The sequence below is a fragment of the Pelobates fuscus genome, chromosome 7 (assembly GCF_036172605.1).
Source record: "Pelobates fuscus isolate aPelFus1 chromosome 7, aPelFus1.pri, whole genome shotgun sequence".
Taxonomy (NCBI): domain Eukaryota; kingdom Metazoa; phylum Chordata; class Amphibia; order Anura; family Pelobatidae; genus Pelobates; species Pelobates fuscus.
This window is the reverse complement of record NC_086323.1, coordinates 27,344,276-27,367,037: the sequence shown is the minus strand read 5'-3', so window position 1 is coordinate 27,367,037 and position 22,762 is coordinate 27,344,276. Positions and strand designations below refer to the sequence as shown.

General features: G+C 40.8%; 1 protein-coding gene across 2 annotated transcripts in view; it reads left to right on the top strand.

Annotated features, from left to right (window-relative positions):
* TUT4 (terminal uridylyl transferase 4) overlaps positions 1-22,762 on the top strand; it is a 47,605-nt gene that overhangs the window by 13,277 nt on the left and 11,566 nt on the right. For both annotated transcript variants that reach the window (XM_063427828.1, XM_063427827.1), the window contains exons 3-14: positions 10,457-11,085; positions 12,486-12,631; positions 14,202-14,318; positions 16,093-16,270; positions 17,664-17,752; positions 18,460-18,511; positions 18,606-18,675; positions 19,475-19,601; positions 20,420-20,539; positions 20,748-20,954; positions 21,129-21,303; positions 22,133-22,686. In XM_063427828.1, coding sequence (XP_063283898.1) covers positions 10,560-11,085; positions 12,486-12,631; positions 14,202-14,318; positions 16,093-16,270; positions 17,664-17,752; positions 18,460-18,511; positions 18,606-18,675; positions 19,475-19,601; positions 20,420-20,539; positions 20,748-20,954; positions 21,129-21,303; positions 22,133-22,686 — 2,361 coding nt within the window. In that variant the 5' untranslated portion in view covers positions 10,457-10,559. The remainder of the gene's footprint in view (positions 1-10,456; positions 11,086-12,485; positions 12,632-14,201; positions 14,319-16,092; positions 16,271-17,663; positions 17,753-18,459; positions 18,512-18,605; positions 18,676-19,474; positions 19,602-20,419; positions 20,540-20,747; positions 20,955-21,128; positions 21,304-22,132; positions 22,687-22,762) is intronic.

Here is a 22,762-nt window from a genome sequence, read left to right as displayed (position 1 = left end):
GATAGCAAGCAATTCTTTTTTTTTTTTTTCTTTTTTTTTTTTTGGTGAAACAAGTAAATGCAGAAGTGAATTGAAGTTGACTGCTGTTCCGGTTTTGACCTTGCAATTCCCATGTTATAGTGAATGAAATTATACTAATGGCTGCACAGATGGGCAGAACAGAAGAATGTTTGGCAGTTTAAAGCAGAATAATATGGAAAATCAGTGTCTAAGTTTCCGACCGTATAAACAGATGTTGTGATATATTTTAGACCATTTTATTGACTATTAAGCCAGGATAGGTTATACTATAGTCTATAATGTACGCAAGCAAGTGTTCTGTTGTCTGACATCCATTCTGAAGTGTAAGTCTCTTCTCTTGAACTGACACTTAGTTTTTCAAGTTCCCTTAAATGCTATTGCTGCATTTGAGTGCATAATACAGTAGAGGGTAGATAAGGTTTAAAAACAAAACCCCACACAATTTAATCAATCGAACTTTCATGTTGAGGGCAACTTTACAAACTAATGAAGCTTAAAGCATCTACAGTGAAATGCAGTAGGAGCAAAGTGATTAAACCTAAAAAAATGACAGTGTAGTGAGCAGTTAAAGCGGCACTGTCATGCCGAACTTACCTTTCCTCAATCTCTTCCTCTTCTCCCCCTCTCTCAGGATCTGTTCTTCTTTTCTTCCTGTCTTCTTTAGTTTTCTTTAAAACCATAAGACAAAGTAGGGACTCTTTGTCTTATGGAGGATTCCTCCGCTTGACCAGCTCTGACCGGCGGAGGAGCAAAGTGTGCTTCATTTCCGCTGGTTAGAGCAATTTTCCCATGATCCCTAGCTTTCCTCCCTGTTCCCACAATGCTTCCTGTCAGTATTGCCGAACATCCTGTCACTTAGACAGAACGCCGGCAAAACTGCCGAATTGCATCCTAACAGAATGAGCACTGTTTCTCCATTGGTGTTAGGATGCAATTCGGTACTTTGTTTGTATCGGAATTTCATTCTAATGAATGAAACTCCGATCCTATTCATTGCCGCGGCTGCATCTTGCAGCCGCTTAGTAGATAACTCCCTAATTCCCACGGTATTAGGGAGCTATCTACTAAAAGGCTGAAAGACCTAAATTGGTCTGTCAGCCAACTTTACTAATACTAAGTAAAGATTACTTAGTATTAGTAAATAATATGCCCCTACTCGCTATACCGCGAGTAGGGGCATGTCTAGTAAGCAGTGAGCAGCCTGTGGCTGCTCACTGTAAAAAAAAAAAAAAAAAAAAACTAATAAACACCCCCCCTCCCCTGGGGGTTAAAGATTGGGGGGGGGGGGGAACCTACTGTCCTCCCCCCAGGCCCCCCACCCCTGAGCGGTGGGTGGGGGCCCTAATAAAACAATAAGGGGGGGACCTATTGTCCCCCCCCCCCCCCCGGCCCCCACCCCTGAGCGGTGGGTGGGGGCCCTAATAAAAACAATAAGGGGGGGACCTACTGTCCTCCCCCCGGCCCCCACCCCTGAGCGGTGGGTGGGGGCCCTAATAAAACAATAAGGGGGGGGGACCTACTGTCCTCCTCCCCCCCCCTGGCCCCCACCCCTGCGCGGTGGGTGGGGGCCCTAAATGAACCCCCCATCAAGGTGACTAGGGGTCCCAAGCCCCTAGTCACCCCCCACCCAAAACATTCTATCCCCTACCTACCCCCTCACCCTAAAAATAGTGAGGGGGGAATAAAATAACTAACCTGTAAAAAAAAAAAATTAAACTTACCATTTGACGTCTTCTTTTTTCTAAATTCTTCTTACTTCAGCCCCCCAAAAGGCCAAATAAAAATCCATAAACCCGTCGCACTTTAAAAAAAAACAAAAAAAAACGAGCGCAAACAAAAATTAATCCATCTTCACCCATGGAGGGCACGCCGCGTACTGAGCTCCGCAGGGCGGGTCACGGCTTATAAAGCCTTGCCCCGCCCTGCAATTAGGCTTAGAACACAATGATTGGTTGGTTTAAGTCAGAGTGCTGTGTCATTTTACACAGCATGTAATTTAGGGTGGGGTGGGGGCCAGGGGGAGGACAGTAGTAGGTCCCCCCTTATTGTTTTATTAGGGCCCCCACCCACCGCGCAGGGGGAGGACGACAGTAGGTCCCCCCCTTATTGTTTTATTAGGGCCCCCACCCACCGCTCAGGGGTGGGGGCCAGGGGGGGAGGACAGTAGGCCCCCCCCTTATTGTTTTATTTGGGCCCCCACCCACCGCGCAGGGGTGGGGGCCGGGGGGGAGGACAATAGGTCCCCCCCTTATTGTTTTATTAGGGCCCCCACCCACCGCTCAGGGGTGGGGGCCGGGGGGGGAGGACAGAAGGTCCCCCCCTTATTACCTTTTTTTTTTTTTACAGTGAGCAGCCACAGGCTGCTCACTGTTTAGTGGACATGCCCCTACTCGCGGTATAGCAAGTAGGGGCATTGGGGAGATTTTAATCTCCCTTGTGCTATTATGGGGGTCATATTGACCCCCATAGAGTGAGGGGGGGACCTGGGGGGCTTATGAAGTGGTGGGGAGCACAGCTCCCCACCGCTTCTATCTTTACATATTACAAGGAGGGAGCTGCACGCTGGTAGCTCCCTCCTTGTAATAAACTGAACGAACAAACGAACACTGATACAGTGTTAGTTTGTTCATCTGATTTTTTTTTTTTTTTCTATTCATTCATTCGTCTGTCTGAATGAATAGGTGAAATTCCCGTTCGCATGTCCAGGTGTTTCACTGGGCATGTGCGGGAATCTCAGTCTGTGTAGTGTGGGTAGATGACGTGTCCCACAGGGACTTCACCTACCCACACAAAGATGGCGGCGCCCTGAATATAGATCGGGGCAGAAGATAAAGAATTAAAAAGAGGTAATGTGGGGGGCTTAGGGGCATTTGGGGGTGACTAGGGGGTCGATTGGATGTAGTGGAGGCGGGAGGGGGGTTAAAAAAAAAAAAACGGGATTCGGCATGACAGTGCCGCTTTAAACAGCATGAACTACGAAGTTTAACGGGTAATCCAGACGTGGAACCCTTGCTCACGGTGCCTAGAGGGATATTTGCTATACGTCACGGACTATGCCTAACAAGGTTAAAACGATCGTCTGGGGTTGCTGGATCTCTCGTGCAGAGACCTGGCCTGCATTTTGGGTCTGTTACACCCTTTAGGGTTGAATCAGTCTGACATGCAAATGGCCCTGGTTCTTTTTGTAATGGCACAAGATGAGAACCAGCTTGAAATCTAAGCAGGGACCCACCAAAGGGCAGGTTATTTGACCTGTTGTCTGTTCCCAATATTCTCTTGCACCCAGTTTATTTGTTTTGGTTTTTTTGGTGGGTTTTTGGAGTGCACTTTACAACACTTGGTAATTTTATACATGGGCTAGGTTACAGAGCAGATAGACATACGGGGAAAAATATGTTAAATGTTTAAGCACCAAAAACACTTTATCTTAATGAAGTGGTTTTAGTGCAAATATTATATAACCCTGCAGTCTTGCTACTCAAATCCTGCAACAAGTAGGTAAAAGGGCACTCTAACCATTGAGGTTATGGTGTCTTCTGACTATATTGTCAAACTGTTTAAGAATGATTTGACACTTTCCTAACAGTAGGGCCCCCAGTCATTTGGGTCCTAGTTAATTTGATAAAGTGGAATTTCATACTTCCACTTTCATACCAACATTGAGCTAGATGTTTAATAAAAGGTGAGAACTTTTTTGAATTGGAAAGTGGAGCCCAGTAATCTCAATCGCAGACTCTTATCTGTTTTTTTTTTTTATATTGATCATTACATTTTAGGGTCTTGGATTTCCCTTAACTTAAATTCGTAATCCATGTATACATACTTTGTACCAAGGCCTATGAGCTTAAAATTTAACCTGAAAGTATATATTAAAGGGACACTCATTTTATTAAGTGCAAATTTCAATAGACGTGATGGATTTTAATTTGTCACTTGAATTCACAACTCCTAAAATAAGCATGCCGGGATGTGCCAATAACACATACAGCACTTCAGCATATTGGGGAAAGTGGGAATGCAGATGGAAAACAGTGGCCTGGACTGGGGAAAAGAGATGTAGTTTGGGAAGCGACCTGTGCTGAAAATAAGTCTGTGTTTAGCAATATTGTGCATTTCCTAATCCATTTTAGCAAATCATGAGGGAAAACAGTTTAATTTGTTTTCTTGCTTTCTTTGTGCCAGGCAGCATATAGATTGTAGCTGACCTTTCTACCTTTGCACAAGGGCCTTTTAAACTACAATGTTTATATTGGTTATGACTGATAAGTTTTCTTCAAGATAAGAGTAGGACAAACCTATCTGAAAACCAATCCTCAATCAAAAATGGGAGTAGTCTAGCTTGCAAAAGTGAGGTATTAACTTGGTGGCCATGGCTATTTCTTTTTGGAACGGTTTCCAAACAGACAATACTTTCAATTTAGGCTACAGGCAAAGATTATATAAATAAATGGGAATCTGGTTCTGTCTGAAGGCCTGACACCTAACTTGTGCTTACAAAACTAAATACATACCACTGCAAATTGATTGACCGAATAGAGCTCCACACTTGAGCACTCTAGTTATATAAATGTATTTATAAAATATTTTACCAGGAAAGATACATTGAGATTTATCTCGTTTTCAAGTATGTCCTGGGTCCACAAAACATTGCATTGTTACATTAGGGTGCAATAAAATACAAAACCAATATTAATACACAATAAATACAAAATTTAACATAGAACCGGTAGGAAATATATAATCAACCATGGTAGGTGCATTCTGTTTTGAGGTATATAAATATGCAATTTAAATTGGATTTTCCTTATCTGTTTATTGCAGTACACACCCTTCAGCACTAAAGGCTACTAAACTCCCCTTTATTCCAGCCCATGCAGTCTGATTTGCCCTTGCTGAATTTCAGTTCAGATTACTTGTGTCCAAAAAGATGCTACTTATAGGCATTGAATGGCATGGCACATGAACCGCAATAGTATTGATCTGCCACTAGTGCCTCTCGTATAGAAACCTTGAAACAAATGCATTTCTCTGAAAAGCATGTGCTTCCTCTTTGAACCACAATTCAGTCGGGAAACCCTTCTTGCTGTGTAATCTATAAAAATGCTTATTTCTGTTCTAATTGTAACTTTGATAAAAGGAGGGGGGCATTTCATGGCTTTGCACTCAATCATTGCTGTATTATATTAATTTGCCACCAAAGGGCAGACTTTAGGTTCAATTTCCAGCAGGCAACTTGTTCTGTTACTTTGCATAGTTTGTAATGTATCAATAACCTTTGGTACTAGAGTGGGCTGTGATTAAAAATGATGGGCTTAAAAGTGAGAAGGAACTATAACCAGAACTGGTAATCTGGCAATGTCTTGCACAACAAACCCTCAGGGTACAGTGCTGTACCCAGAGGGACTATGGTGATTGAAATAATCCGTTGCTAACTGTTCTCAATTTGAGCTGAATCTTTACAGTAGTCCCATGCTTTGGGACTCTTATTAGCCTTGCAGGTTGGGACACTTAAACAGTCTTATGTTCTCTGATATGGAAAAACAGTGATTGCACACTTAAAAGGATTTTCATTATCTGCATTAACAAGGTTATGTTAACATGATGAAAATCTGTTCTAGGATCCAAAGTATTTACTGTGACGCATCACACGTTTAATAAACTGTAAATGTTGCTTCATGTAATATGTGCTCTCATTTGGGAGATGATGGCAATCCAATTTTTTTAAATTTCCTATTGTGTTTTTAACAAACTTCCTGTTTTCATTACGTTTGGGCTGGCACCATTTAACCTCCAATGAATGTTCCAAATATCTCCCGACTGTCTGCAAGAGCTTGTGGGGTGCCACAAACCTTCATAAGTGAGCAGCTAGTAGTCTATATCTGCCATCACTGCACACATTATCGCAGTGAAAATGTAAACTGATTTTCTATAGTGAGGGAAAGTACCAGTCATTCTATATTTGGGAAATCTATTGGGAGTCTATAAATACTGATGATCCCTGTCTCCATTAACCATCAGATTAACCCCCTTAAAGGGACACTGTTCACCAGAACAACTACAGCTTATTGAATTTGTTCTGGTGAGTAGAATCATTACCTTCAGGCTTTTTTTTAAATCCTTTATTTTTTTTTGTGCAGAGAAAATACAATATGGTCTGCAGTGCCACGACAGCAGAGCCAACCAAGATATACATGCAGTTGTACAGTGTCATGTCACATAAAAGAAATGCACATTTTAAATTTTTTAAACACATTAAATTTTTACATTGTAGTAACGTTGCTACCCTGCACAATGCTATTGATCAGCTTATTTACAAGAGAAAACATGAAGCAGGGGCGATGATTGGTAATTCAGGCTTATGTTTCAAGACATTTCATTATAGGTTTGCTTAAGACCTAGGTTTCATTGGGCAAGTGAATAAATTGCATTTATACAGGCTTACGCTTATATGGAACATTAGCTTATCTTAAGGTGAGTAGTGCCCTAACAAGTATGACTACATAATCTTAGTAATGCACGGGCATGGGTAGATCATGGTTTGCAGACTATGCTAGGCACATTACTAGAGCTCAATGTAAACTGTAAATAACAAAAAGGAAATCATATTTAACACTTGCAAGGCATAGAACATGGGTTTAGCTGTATTCCAGTCCTAGTGTGAATCTTAAATGCCCTGGAGAGTAGAGTGGAGCAATATAACAGCAACTTGCCCGAGATTACTAGGAAGACATCATGTGATGTGGTTACTGCAGGCATTACACGCTCAGTGTCCCTGAGGGTGATTCACCTGATGCCCCCTGGTGGGAGGCTGAAGACCTGTGCATGCCAAAGTCCCATGTGGGTCTGGTCTCCTGTTGGTGTATCTCCATTGGCTGACCATTGCGGGTCGATGTGCGTCGGCATGGGTGTCCACTTGTGTTGCAGGGCTGTCGATAAGCTCCTGTTGCTGCACGGTCGATCACTGTTCACCCCTTGCCTGTGGGTGTCTTGTAGTCTCCTGCTCTCTGGGTGATTTGATGCCGGGGGAGCCTGTGCTTCCTTCCGCTTAACCTTATGTGGGTGATCGTGTGGCCCTGTATCCGGCTCGGCCTCTGGGTCTGTCGGGAACAGAAGGGCCTCCAGCTTTTCCCAGAAGACTTGGAAGGCCCTGTCCAGCCGATGCTCGACCTCTGGTAACTCGCTATAAGTGCTGGTGTGGCACGCCGCCTCCGCCATTTTGGGTGCTATGTTGTCGCTTGTAGTGGCCCCTGTGTCATCACTGCTTTCTTGCCGGGCTGTATCAGGGTCTCCTGAGGGCGGACCGGGATAACCCCCACCGGTCCATAGGGGGGGAAACGGGGGCCGGTCTCCGTTTGTTAGCCGTAAGTGCCAGCGAGGGAGCGGCCGTCTCCCTCACGCTGGCCGTCTCCCTCACGCTGGCCGTCTCCCTCACGCTGGCCGTCTCCCTCACGCTGGCCATGTGTGTAGGCCTCATGGGAAGAGCAGGTGCAGCAGGGCGGAATCGTAGCTTGTGTGGCATCGATGTATGCCCCTGTGTTTTGCCTGTCATCTGGTGGCCTTTTTGGACCGATCATATCCCGTTTTGGCTATCAAAATCTGTTTATTTAGGACCGCAGAGCAGGAGCTAAACAAATCTGCATCCTCTGCTCTCAGCGGTCAGGCCCCGCCCCCTACCTTCAGGCTTTTTGCTGTAAACACTCTTTTCAGAGAAAATGCATTGTTTACATTACAGCCTAGTGATAACTTCACTGGCCACTCCTCAGATGGCTGTTAGAGATCCTTCCTGGGTCATGGCTGCCTAAAATGCATCTAAACATTCAGTATCTCCTCCCTCTGCATGCAGACACTGAACTTTCCTCATAGAGATTCATTGATTCAATTCATCTGAGGAGTTGCTGATTGGTCAGGGCTGTATTTGAATCATGCTGTCTCTGCCCCTGATCTGCCTTTGTCAGTCTCAGCCAATCCTATAGGGAAGCACTGTGATTGGATCAGCAGATTGCTTGTTTTTCTGAGTTTAACAGCATGCAGAGTTACAGCTTCTAGCTTGAATACAGTAAGATTTTGCTATATTTATGGAGGCAGGAGGGGGGGCTAGATGGTGGCTTTAACACTATAGGGTCAGGAATACATGTTTGTGTTCCTGATCCTATAGTCATCCTTTAATGTATTGTAGTCCAAGCAGTTCATACAGCCTGCAGCTGAAATTCATTGGGTGCTATAGAATACTAATCCTCAATTTCTTCGAGAGGTCACTTTTGACCACAGCTGCTTGTTTTTCAAAGTGCTTCCTATTGATGGTTGACATCTTCCTATGCAGAGACTCTTAACATTTGTTTGTGATAAGTTCAAAGCACCATGTAACAGAACACAAACTCTGATCACACACCCATTTGTTTACGAATACATGTAACACCAATCCACTGCTTACAGAGGCTGGAGCTACTAAGAGCAATGCTTTTGGCCTCCTGTCCCATTGCTGTACCTTCTCACTTTTTGTTTTTGGAGCTGTAGTTCTTGGCTGGTGTGTGAGCATGAATGAGCAGTCTGTTGGCATGTTTGTGTTGGGCTGAACTCTTTGGTAATAGCTCGGACAGCTGACAGTCAGTGGCCAGATGAGATTTCTTTGTATTGCTGCAGGAGAATCTGTGTGCACCTGTAGTTTTAGGGCAAGGGGTGGCTAAAGCTGGAACACTGCACCCAGAAAGATTTGTGGAAGCCGTAGTTCCCAGGAAGTTCTGGATCTGCCTTTTCACTTTCCTAATTTTAAGGCTCGTGTAAGAACTCTTTATATTAAAGCTATGGAGTTCTGTGACATGAGTCAAACTGAAAGGGTTCCTGCTTGGTTTTAATATGTATAGAATGGTTGTGGCCTGATAGCAGGTCTGTAGCATCATGCATTTTCCTCCCCGTGCAGTCTGATTTTCTCTTTATATCTTTGTGTGCTTTGCACTCCTCGGAATAAGGTGACATTGAAATCATACACTGCTGCCCCCTTCTGACCCCAGGCAGTGACGTGTGTCCTATTTATTCCTGTCTACCCATCCTGTCACATGTTCAGTTGCCAAACCTCAGATGCACTGAGAGTTCAAGTAGGAAGTCACCTTCCGTTTCTTGGCCTGTCTGATCACTAACTTTGTCTCTATGTGAAAGACACCTGTGCCAATCCTGCAACTATGACACAAAAGCACTTACAAATCTGTTCAATTCTTTAAGATTTTACTTCTACCGTAAAAAGCGGAGTCTTGCTTTTACACTGTTATAATTGGGCACAAATGAATTTCAGTTGCTACAACCAAATATCCCTCTTTTATCTGCGCCTGAATTAATCAATCTGTCCAGTATTTACCTACAGAGACTTGCTCATTGAATACGATCCACAGGTAAATCCCAGAACATTAGTTCAGGTGTATATTAAAAGGCATTTGTAGCAGCTGAAACTAATTTGTGCAAGTCTAGATGATTTAGCTGAAGCAGACTGTCAACTAGATTTGACACTTATTTTATTGGTAACCGTTAACATTCTACAACCTGTAACTTCTTATTCAGTTCACTTTTTACACGCCTGGTATTTTTCTCTATCTGCATAAAGATTGATGCATTTAGTTGTTTCATCCATAATATTTAAGGGGTCTAGTATTTATGGTCTCACAGAAATGGAACGAAGAGGCACCCTTGAGTCCACTGGTATTTGGAAATAGCAGCACTCTCCAGTCATTGGTATTGGCTATAACTGGTGCCTGACACCCTGTAAACACCGTTACGGGTCACCTTTTGCACTAGAATTATTTGTCATAACAATTGTTAACTCTGTACTAATGGGTTTTATGGACTTGACAACCTTCTCATTTGAGTTTTTTTTTGTTTTTTTACCAATACAGATCTCAACCACTCTTAGAGTTTTGCCAGTTGCTTTTGGATTATTGGTTTACTGTCACTATAACATGCAAGGCTGACAACTTTTTATATTTTTTGCCCTTGACTTTGTTTGGAATTAAAATGCATTCTATTTAATTTTGATTATATCAAATGTAGTTGTTTCCCAGCACACCTAAATATGTTCGGTCTTCTGAAAGAGGCTGTTCACTTGGCTCATAAAAGTTTAATCCCTAAACTCTGAACTTCATTAATTATAGTAAGGCCACCAAGCCAGTGCTCTCTAGCAGCACGACTGTTTGGGAAGACGGAGGAAGCATTTTGACTTGTGCCCTGGAAATAAAATGTAACTTTAAACTGTCAAAACCGCTTAACATAATGCAAGATGGTGTCTGGGGACTCCAGACCTCCAACTTAATTGCTTTAATTGAAGGCCAGCTACATTTAATGCATGTTTGGTGTGAAGAAAAAAAACATAGCTTGGTGTTCGACTGGATTTGTAATGCCATTTACCTGTTCTATAAACGCTGACATCTAACTTTTATTTTATTTTTCCCAGTGGGTCCGCTGTGCTGTGTATGGATTTTAATGCTCTGTTTTGATTTTATAAAACATTGATCCCATGGTCTGAAGAAAGGAGCAGGGGTGGGGGAAAAAAAGAAATGGAAGGTTCCTCAAAGCCAGCCAATCATGAGTCAAGGAAGCCTCTGGCCCGTACAAGCCATGGAGAAATTAGAGGGGTGCGTGTGGTGACCAACCAGAAGCACAAACACAGAGGGGACAGCAAATTGGTCAGAGATGTCGAAGTAAGCTCCCTGAATATGGATAAGGGAAAGCAGAATGAGCCCCGTGGTGCAGTTTGGGGAGATGTGTCCCCCACCAAAGACTGCGCAGCTTCTAATGCTACTGGGTTAAAGGACTCGGAATTGAATCTACAGGAAGGTCAGACAAGAGCCAAGTTATATTCACCACAAGCTGGGAGCATCAAGCAACTGCGAGCAGCAAAGGCAGAGCCAAGCCCCCTGAAATCAAAGGAGCCTGAAGAGAGCACCAGAAAGCAGAATCCAAATGGTGAACTCAAGGAACTACTTTTAGTGAATGGTCCAATAAGAAGCATCAACCCATCAGCTGTGATGGAGGACAAATCTGATGGTCAGCAGAAGACCCCTGTCCTACCCAGCACAATGAGTGAGTATGCAGCCCCATCCGATCTAGCGCAACCAATATGTGAATATATGCTCTTAGGTAAAGCAGACCATTACTTGTCTGTCTATTCACAAAATATCCATCATGCTGATGTCTGTCATTCTATTCCTGACTAGCCCCATGTTGTGTAGAACAAAATATTTGTTTTAAGAGATACTGCTAGATAATGCATGGATATCTTTTATTTTGTTAGTGTTAAGAAAAATCCTTCAAACTATAATTCTATCTCATTGAAAAAATTTCCAGCAAAATATTTGAAATCGCATTTTGGGCTAGTAAAAACCACAGCACAACTAAGCACCTCTGCCTCCTCCTGTGTCAGTCAGTAATACAATCCCATCCTCTGGCGGTCTGTCTATTTTGCAGCGACCATTGATGGTGACATTGCTGCTTAGTATGTGGTGGCCAGGGGTTGTAGAGTAATTGATACTCGCAATATGCTGTCCCCAGCGGGTACTACCATATTTGATTTTTCAGCTCCTGGCATTTAATTCCCCATGAGCCCACATTGGTGTAATACTCATGCGTGTGGAGGACTCTGAAGTCTGTTAGATCCTCTGAGAATTAGAAATTCCAACAAATGAAGACTGAATTGCAATTTTGTCTGTTCGTTTAGTTTATTACAAAGTGGGAACTACCGGCTCGTAGGGGCATGTCTTCATGGCTGCTCACTGTTGTAGTGTACCTCCCCGTCCAGCCCCCACCCATGCCCCGCTAGTGGATTAGTTAGCCTGTTTACCTCAGTTGTTTGTCCATTTCGTATATAAATAACCTGGCTCCCAATTTTGCCAATTTTTATCAGGTCCTGGTGTATTTGGCAGAATTTTAAAAGGAATTATCAGATGGCATTAAATTTCAAAGGTAAAGGAAACTCCACTGCTTCACACCTGAATTCCGTGGTTTCCACTTTGTAACATTGAGATTTTAAAATTATGTAAATTCAGTGTTCTTTAAAACCTCAAATCTAGATTTGCCAACAGGTTAACATACACCAGTCAGATATTCGGTGTCCCATTCCATTAAAACTGCTCTCTATGGCCTCCTATAGAACTAGAGGTAGATCTGTATGTGATTTGCAAAGAACCATTTTGGCTGATGGTTTCTCCTGATATTTTATGAATTTTTCATCCTGCTAGGCAGAGCTTTTCATACACTAACCAAAAGAATGGTGAAATTCTGTGCCTGCAAAATTAAATCTGCCAGTATTCAAATTCTGCTCAATACAGATTTTACAATTCTTCCCATTATGCATTCCTCCTTTAAAACCTGCTACTTTCCTATATAAACTACAGTCCTCCTAGTTAATGAGAAAGCGAAGATGGATTAGCAACAGTTTTGTTCATTTGTTAGAATTTTATAAATATGAAATGTTTTTCCTCCAGATAAAACGTCTGGCCAAAGCCTTGGCACAGAGAGAATCAATGGTGACGCCAAGACTACAGGAGAATCTACACTGGCAGAACAAGAATTGGGACTGAAACAGGCGGAAGAGCGGCTGCAGAGGGATTGTATCTACCGTCTAGTTAGGGTAACAGGCACATGTAGTAACTGGAATGTAAGGCAGTCTGTGAGGAGTGCCTGGTCTTGATTTCTGTAACATTTTAATAAAAACAAATGGTGTGCTAACGGCTAATATGTTGAAAGATTTAAATTGCATGAAATATCAGTCAATAACAGTGACTTTGGTGATCACTATGTAGCTAAGTGCCCAAACAATCATGATGCAAATAAGTGTATAGCTAAATTATGGCCAGTGGTATTGTAGTGAAAAAAACATTCACACATTATTATACTTGCACAATTTGGATATCGACAATAGTCTAGAAAATAAAGGAGAATTCAGTGCAATATTGTCATAAAACCATAAAATGAGTTCAAGGTAAACTCACAAAATTAGTGGTTAAAGTACCACTCTAAGGCTCAGGGGGATCAGCCCCTTGTGTGCGTGGGATCCAGTGGATACACTTTCCACCGAACTTGGAAGCTTAACAAACTTTATTCCAAGCAATGTTAAAAATGATAAATTTCAGCAGTTAAGAGAAATACACACCAGAGCAAGCAGCCAAGCCTTGGGGTAGAGTTGGGACACTATCACTTTATTGCATATCCCGGACAGACTCCATATAGGAGCGTGGACTGGTGAGCTTATACTAACATGCCATAATGTACATGGATTTGCCTGATTGGACATGGGTAATCATGTGTCCCAGACATATTTTGGTTTATTTTCAGTAAAAGGGAAAGTGCACCAACCTGTGAATGCATTGGTACTTCCCAAATTACTTACAATAATGTATTATAGCTATGCAAGTAACAATGATCTAAACATTAGGGGGGGGGGGGGGGGGGGGTAACCTTTGTTTATCTATGCATGATTCTGTATACAGTGACACTTTAGTGGAGAGTTTAGTTACCCTCTGCTGTTCCAGTTAATGCATACAGTAACATGGTATGCATTGCACAATGGCCCATCTGCCTGTCTTTTGAACATCACACAACAAAGTAATTACTGTCCCTAAATAGATCACTGGAATTGGTTACAAAACTAATTTGCTAGAAGTCTGAATATCATTGGCTATGCACTTATTAGAATTTAAAAAAAAATTATTTTTTGATACTCTAGCTTCATTTGGAGATTGAATGTTTCCCATCAAACTTGATGTCTGTCTTTGTATTCAAAATGCTTATTACATTGCACTGTGAGAAAATAGTGTGCCTTTAAACTGGCCTTCCCAGCCACAGAGATGGCTTTCTGATAAGTGACATCGTGTGGGTTTGTATTCTAAACTGTGAGGTGGGCTGGATTAAACGCACATGGTAGTCTGATTGCTACAGTGTTAAGTGGGCTGGATTAAGAGCACATGGTGTTCTGTTTACTAACTTGTGGGAAAAGTCATTGGCCAGCTAACTACACCTCACAATTTAGTGGGTAAACACAGTACACTACTGTCCCTCCCTATTTCACTGGGATGAGGAGGGAGGGGCTTAATATGTAAATTGGGTTGATTTGATTTTACACAATGAACTTGATATAAGTCTATTGTCATTCTGATTGTGCAGGATGTTTAAAAGACCCCACCCCTTCACACTTCTTTCAGAGATCGCCTGACTTCCCCAGCTACCAGTATCTGTGCAGACTCTGCTCCATTCACATCGAAAACGTCCAAGGAGCACACAAGCACATAAAGGAGAAACGTCACAAAAAGAACATACTGGTAAAGTTTTGTTTTTTTTTCTCCTGTTTTCATCACCGCGTGCACTTGTAATTTTAATGTTCCTTCATTAAAATGGTGGCTGGTGTGTGTTTTTGTGATTACTTTGGCAGAGAAGTCTTCAGTCACTCCAAATATGCATGGGTGAGTATTTTTATCTGGGTTTTGTAAACGTGTATCTTCAGCTTGCATTGTATTCAAATACAAATAATTGTGACTTTTTATGAATCTGATCTGTCGGCTATAAACAGAGCTTGGGTTTTTTTTTTTTTGAAGTTCAGTTTTAGTCGGTTTTCACTGTTTATAATTAACTTGAGGGGGTTGATTCAATGAAGGGATTGCTGAGTTGGATATTGCCGCTCCTCCACCCCTACAATTTGCCATTTGCTAAACTGGTAATCGTTGGGGAAGGTTTGGATTAAAATAGCCCAACTTGGAAAAATAAAAAGGCAGCATATATAAAGCTTCATATATTAAATCTTGCATGGTTTTAATCCCCTTAAGGATCACAATCTGATCCTTTACTACTGGAAAGTCCTGCTTATTTTGCCAATGGAGCTCTATACAGATTTGTAATTAAAAAAAAAAAAATATATATATATATAGCTAAAATACATTACAGGCACCATGATTACAACAGATTGACATGGCTATGGTGCCTGGTGTTTTGTGGGCACTGGGTTCTGCATTACTGTCAATTTACCTAGTACATGCTAGATTCTCGGTCTCTGGCAACCTAAAACCTCACCTCCAATGTTGACCTCCAACGGAGACTGAGCCATGCTTACGCAATAAACCGTATCCAATCATACCAAGGATTAGTACAGTAATTAGCTGAACGTGCAGCTGATGCGTTCAGCCAATCACCACACACAACCCCTAGTATAGCTTGTTCTTGGAGGCTGAGCTTCAGGCTGTTGTGGTCAGAACATCTACTAAACACGCATACATTGTCCAGTACTGATACAGGACTAGATACCATGACCACATCAGTCCATTGATGTGGTTGTTCTTAGTGTTTTTTAAATGAGTGTAAAGATCCCTTCTCAATAGTGAATGTCCCAGACTGTTTGAATGCTTTAGAGAAAGCATCTCTTTAAACTTCCCTTTGAAATAATGTACTTTAATTTATAATGAAACCCAATTTGTGCCGTACCTTGCCATGTGTTTTACTGCCCTTTGCTTTTTAGCTAAAACTTGCACAAAACTCAGCAAACTCACAGATAAAGATTTATGCTTGATCAATTTCTATAGTACTCCACTACTGTGATCCTAGGACAGAATCATCTCCAGTATAGTTCGACATTTTTTTCAATTTTTTTTTAAATATCCACTTATGTAGTGCAGATGTAAAGATAAAACTTAATGTATGTCGATAGTTGCTGATTTTTTGATTTTATTTTTTTACTTTTTTGTTCCATTTACTTTGTAAATCTGGCTTTAATCTTAATTTTACCATGTTTACCACTTAATTATGTGTAATCTTGCTAATGCATGCCATCTTGTCAGAATATTTAACACACCATAATTCTTGTCTGGCACAGAAGAACATTAGTGGGTCTTCTACATTAAAATGTTAAGCAAAATACTGTCAGATTGAATTTAAAGGTTTAAAGATTTACAGTTACATTTGAAGCTGTGCAAATGGGACATTTTAGTCATGCAGACTTGCATTATTCTGGTTTTTTTTTTGTTCATGCTTTGTCTGAAGTTGGGCTTCTTGTGTACTTTTTTGATAGCACCAGTAAATTTTGTTTTTGTTAAATGTTTCTCGCAGGAAAAACAGGAGGAGAATGAACTGCGGTCACTACCCCCTCCAACCATGGCACAGATAGATGCTATTAGTGTAACCTTGATAGATACTGCAAAAGAATATGGAATATCTCAGGAGGACTTTATTTTACGTCAGGACATTATGAACAACATGGAGAAAATTATCCAAATGAAGTTACCTGGTAAGCATCTCATTGGGAGGCATGAAACTGGATTGATCTAGTCACACATAACGGGATCATCCTTCTGGATCAGACACTTGATGTATAGAATATTACAGAAAAAAGTTAAAATATGGCTCTAAAATCTCTGAATATTAAAATAAAAACCTTACAATGTGAAAAACTTATATTAACATAGAACAAAGTGCACTGTTTTTAAGACAAATGATTAACACTATAAATGCTATGTAATATGAAAGTGCATGCAAAACTGTGCAAAATGTGCTTAATGCAGGTTAAAACACACTGTGCAAAATGTAAATACAAAGTGCTACCACAATTGTGCACCTATTTATATTATACTGTACTCCCATATACAACTTGCTTGATGCGGGTATGCTTCTCCAGATTATATGTGAATCATAATTTACAGTTGGCAAATACATTGCAGAAAAATTCAATGCAGTATTTGCAAACTATAAATTATGATTCACATATCTGGAGAAGCATACCTGCATCGAATAAATTGTATATGGGAGTATAGTATTGTATAAATAGGTGCACAATTGTGGTAGCGCTTTGTATTTCTATTTTGCACAAGTGCACTTATCTTTTAATGCCGTTTTAACTTTCATTAAGTGTTTTGTGCAATTTTGTGATATATGCACTTGCATATTGTATAGCATTTATAGTTTTAATAATTTGTCTTAAAGACAGTGCACTTCTACTTGGAGACATATCAAGTGACAACCAACAAATGTCTGATTGCATTGTGGAATTGTAAGTTTCACATTTTCCAATTGTCTTGCATTGTTTCAGTTGCATGACCTCTGTGCTCGGGGTGTTATGCATGTATTAGCTTTCATTTGTAATGGGAAAGGATTGTTGTGTGATGTTTACAGAGCCATTTAAATGTAAAAGCAAGGCAACAGATTTAAACCTCCCTGAATTGAATTGATTTCTTTTCTTTTCTTTACATGTCACATGTAATTAAAAAATGGAGGAATGAATAAGTAAATTGACCATGTATTTATTGTCCCTGAAAGGTGTGAATTATATAAAACGTGCTGCTCTTGGTACTGAATGCAGGTTAAAAGTCCTGTCTGCATTTCTGTCCTCATTTTTAGTATTCTTTGTTCGCTATATTTTTCTGATTGCATTTTATGTAGCAGGACTAGTTAGAAACTTCCATTGAAACTGTCAACCTGACCTCTGCTACATTAGATATGAAAACACTGAATGTTATAAAATAAACGGATAGGGTTTGGAAGCAATGTCATCTATAAACATAATAGATGTAAATAAAACGGTAATGCCATTATATGTACAGTTTTCTCTTCTAGTCCTGTTGAAACGTATTGCTGCTGATCAATATTTTGAAAGGACGTTGACTCATGCCCTTATTTATTTCCAGAATGTTCTCTAAGAATGTATGGCTCCTCCTTGACCAGATTCGCCTTGAAAACAAGTGACATTAATATTGATGTTAAGTTTCCCCCCAAGGTAGGTATAACCTTGCAGGCTCTCTCCAGCAGCAGGTCCTCTTCCCCATGCTCTGCAATGAAGACTGACAAGTTTTCCTTCCTGTCCAGATTAAATTGGCACCTGCACCTCAATTGCCGTGAATGAGCCAATCAAATATGGCGATCGGCTGTAGAATGATTCACATAAGGAAGAATTGGATAAACTCTTCATTAGAGAAGCTGTCCCTACCACTTGAGCAGTACTTAAAGTGGAGTGAGTCAGGATTCATTCCTGGAATGTACCTTTAAGCTTTGAGGACATGATGGGATTAAATTATTTTTTTAGTACTTTGGACTACATTATCCAATCCTTTAGTCCACTTTCAACCTTTCACTGGTCTTGTCTGTTTCAGTGCACTGCAATTTGCCAGCTCTTATAAATTCTCTGGGTCCCAGTTTAGTGCATAACCTTGAAAAGTGGTGGGGTAGAAGGCTTGGATGTATTTTAGGGAGGCCTTGTGGTTCTAGTCTAAATGGTCCCACTGCAAAATAAATTTAATGGGATATGAAGCAAACCATGTGCAGTGCTGTGGCACTCAGAAACTTGAGCTGCACGTTTTTGTTCACCTATTAGTCCAAATGCTACAGGACTTCAGAACTAGCTGAGATGCTAGATCACATCTTGCCTATTGTATAATAGCATGTTGACTGTTCTCCTGTAACTTTCTTTTTTTTTCTCCTCTGTAGCTGACCCAGCAAAATGTTCTAATAAAAGTACTTGAGATTTTGAAAAACTGTAGTAAGTATTTTCATTGCATCCGTGACCTTGTTTTGTAATTTGTGATGTGTTGTGCCTAGATGTCTAACTTGGTCCCATTTTGTTTTCTTTCCAGCTTGTTACACAGATGTAGAATCGGATTTCCATGCAAAAGTCCCTGTTGTGTTTTGCAATGATAAAAACAGGTATAGTTGACATTAGTTAAAAAATTCTTCTTGTGATTTTCTTTTTTACGAATAAAAGTGGGAAAACTTAAGAGCAAAGATCAATTTGTCTAATTTGAGAAATGTCATGGTGATCTGATTCATAAATGCCCACTACAGATTTGTAATTGCAGTGTTAACGTGCATGCTTATGTTTGACTTACTAAAAGTGGCAAAAATCTGAGTAGTGCGGTCAGACTTACCCAATCTAAAAGACTGCTGTATAACAAGTGCTGCAGGTTTCTAATGGCTTACTTGCGTTTTTTTAATAAAAATGCATCTGATAGTCTTGCAGCAAAAATGGTTGAGATGCATTAGAATGCTTTAAAAAAATATATATATAATTCTGTTGTGCATTGACTAAAGCCTGTTTTTACAAAGAATGGGCAGACTACGTATCTGTTATCTGTCACAACAAATGCCCCACCTTGTAGTATGAATATTTTCATGGGGAAAAAAAATCAGGGTGAATAATCATTGAAGGAATATCTTGGGTACCATAACTTTGAGATGAAGTTGCTATGGCTCCAGGAGGTCCCTGGTGCTGACTCATCTTGTGAATTAAACCATTCACAAACCGTTACCTCAGTCTGTTTAAGTGCTGGATTGCCATTATGCTGCCACAAAATTGCATACTAAAAGGCTTGGGCAGGGGAGCAACTGATTGGCTTTGAGCAGATATAAGGATTGCTGTCTTGTGTTTTGTCTATACTTTTAAAGTGGCTCCTATAGGGGCATGGTGTGTATGTTTGTTTGTAAAACTGTTTTATTCTATCCTTAGTGGGTTAACATGCAAAGTGAGTGCTGGGAACGAGACTGCATGCCTTACCACAGAGTTGCTGACTGCCCTTGGTAAGCTGGAGCCGGTCCTCACTACGCTGGTGGTCGTGTTCCGATACTGGGCCAGGGTGAGTTACACTTAAATCAATCCATTCATCACAGTAGAAATGAGCCCTGCTGCACTAGGAAGAAGTCTTTTCTTCCCTCTGCAACATGGACACATTAAAGGGAAATTAAAACGTGTTTTAGACAGGCACACATGGCAGTGCTGTACCAACCAACTTCGATTTTAGTAGCTCTAGATTTACTGGCTGTGCGTTAACATGACTGTAGAGATTAAAGCAAAATATGAAGACTTGCAACCTCGTTTCTTTAAAACTTTACGTATGATATAAGCACAGCTACCTTGCTTTTAGTAGAGGTAAAATCTGTTGCTAGCGGTTAAATTCAGGCAATACAACAATCTTCATGACAACCAAAATATCTAATCAGTGTGCGAATGTCTGCTCTACCTTACCACGAATACCTGCATTCTACATTAATATAAAGTATAAAAGACACCCCAAGCACTATATATTACTGTAATGATGCTAGGAAGCAGTCTCTGAAAACACCCTTTAAATGATGATCTTTCATAAATTTTCACCTTTGTCTCTGGATTGTGGGATCCACTGATTCCGTTCAGAGAACCACGATCTCTGAGCCACCCAAGTGTTTGAATGAAGGAGGCAGACATTCAGGGCTTTATCAGGCTCATCAGATGCAGAGAAACTGTGCAGTGAGCATGCATGCACCTAATGCACTTCAATGCCTCTGAGCTGTGTACTCTCCCAGGTACAGATCTGTGCTGTGTGAATGTGAAAAGCACTGGTGCCATACTACAGTTTAATGTCCTCCAACTTGATCCAATTTCATATCTGCTCTAATTCGATGTGCTTTCTTTCAGCTGTGCCATATAGATTCTCAGATGGAAGGTGGGATCCCGTCTTACTGTTTTGCCTTAATGGTGGTGTATTTCCTTCAGAAAAGACCATCACCAATACTACCAGCATACCTGGGATCCTGGGTAAGGAAACTGCATCTGTGTGAAAACTAGGCTTCTCTTCTAGCACGAACGGGCTTGTTAATTATATACTAGAACACTCCTGGCGCCATAACCACTACAGCCTGCTGCAGTTAAGGTGGCAAGTGTTTCCTTTCCAATCACCCATTGTATCACTTGTCCTCTATGACATGTACTGATAACTTCCTGTCTGCATCTCCTGCACATGTAGATCGAAGGTTATGACTCCAGGAAGCTTGATGAATACCACTTGCAGGGAGTGTCTGAGGGAAAGTACGTGGATTGGGAACACAAGCAACCAAGCCCTACTGACAGCAAGAATTCATTGACAGTGGATACTGGCATTAGGGCTGATCTGAACCACAGGAAAGCTGGATTAGAAGGAGAGAATGGGAAGAACAAAGTCAAGCAAAGAAGGGTGAGCGTCCTTGAATTTAAGAGGGAAGGTTTTATGGACTTTAATCAGTTGGGATTAAAGTGTGCCTGTCAAAAGTAACTTTTGGATTTTTTTTTATGCTTAAATTTCCTGAATTGGGAGGTCAGGGGATGCTCTGAATGCAGCCCAAAACGTATTTTCTGTTTCTGTTTGCAGAGCCCCTTGGTGTTTGAACAGACTTGCCAGGTGGTGGTTGGACAGCTATGGTTGGAGCTGCTAAAGTTTTACACACTGGACTTTGGCGTTGAGGAATATGTGATTAGCGTGCGTGTCCACGATGTGTTATCCAGGGACAACAAGAACTGGCCCCGAAGGCGGATAGCCATTGAAGGCAAGATTTATTTGTATTAATTAGGATCCCTGTTCAGTGCTTATATATATATATATATATATATATATATATATATATATATATATATATATATATATATATATATAAATAATTTGGAAAATATTCACAGAATTACACTCCTGGTTTATCATTGTTTAAAAACAAATGGTACCTGGAAGTTTTATCCTAATTTTCAAGGAGTTTCCTGTACAAACAAATAGTAAATGATGTGATCTATATGTGAAAGGACTAAAAATCTCTCACAAAGGCAACAAACATTGCAATCAAATTACAACACAAACTGGCCTTTTCCCCTGAAATTGAAATACCGATTATCTTTAAAGGAACACTATAGGGTCAGGAACACAAACATGTATTCCTAACCCTAAAGTGTTAAAACCACCATCTAGCCCCTCATGCCTTCCTAAATATAGAAAAATCTTACTTGTATTCAAGCCTGAAGCTGTAGCTCTGCATGTGGTCTGCCTCAGAATAGCAAGCTGTCTGCTGACATCAGAAGTGGTGGCCTGATTTAAACCTCCAGCAGATGAACGGTGCTTTACACTAAAAACTATTTTCTCCCTAAATAATTTTTTTTTTTTTTAAATCTATGCAGTAAGTTTAAATCAAGGAGATACATGACACTTTGGGTTTAAGAAGGAATCACCTTCTTTAACCTGGGGCAGAACTTGAAATCACTTTTAATAAATGAGGCATGCTCTTTGAACTTCTCAGCCTTTTTTTACTAGAAGTGGTGCTGAGGAAAAAAGTGAATTGTTTATCCACAAAATAGCACCATTTAGTGTAATAAGCTTCTTTCTAACCGTAGATCCTTTTGCTACAAAGCGGAATGTTGCCAGAAGTCTAAACAGTCAGATGGTGCACGAGTACATTCAGGAGCGCTTCAGAGGGGCCTACAGATATTTTGCGTGCCCACAGAGCAAAGCACGGAATAAATCCAGATTGGATATTAGGAAGAAGGGCAAGCTGCACAGGTTGTTAAAGCCAAGGGATCATTTGGTTAACGGCAGCCTTATAGATGACGAACCTTGTGATACAATGGAACAGGATGAAACTGGAAAAGATATGCTGGAATGCAATGGCCCAGTCCATTGGGGGCAATGTAAGGACGAAGGAGACCTGTCAGATGAACTTGTAAGGGACATAGATGAGTCGGACTCTGATTCAGACATTCTCTCCGCCATTGCAGACTTTGAAAATACTACTGAAAATAGGTGCAACTCACGGTCTCTGGAAGCTAATTGCTTGGACAGCTGCACTAATGCTACCTCGCTCCATCATGAAGCCCTTAAGGATGAAGGAAGCCTCAGTGAGGACGATTTATACTATGTCTTTGACAAGTTTATTTTGACTTCTGGGAAGGTAAGATGTGATTTTTATTTAAAATTCAAATCCCAGAAGGCAGAATGCCTGCCTTCAATTCCAACCCATAGAGGAC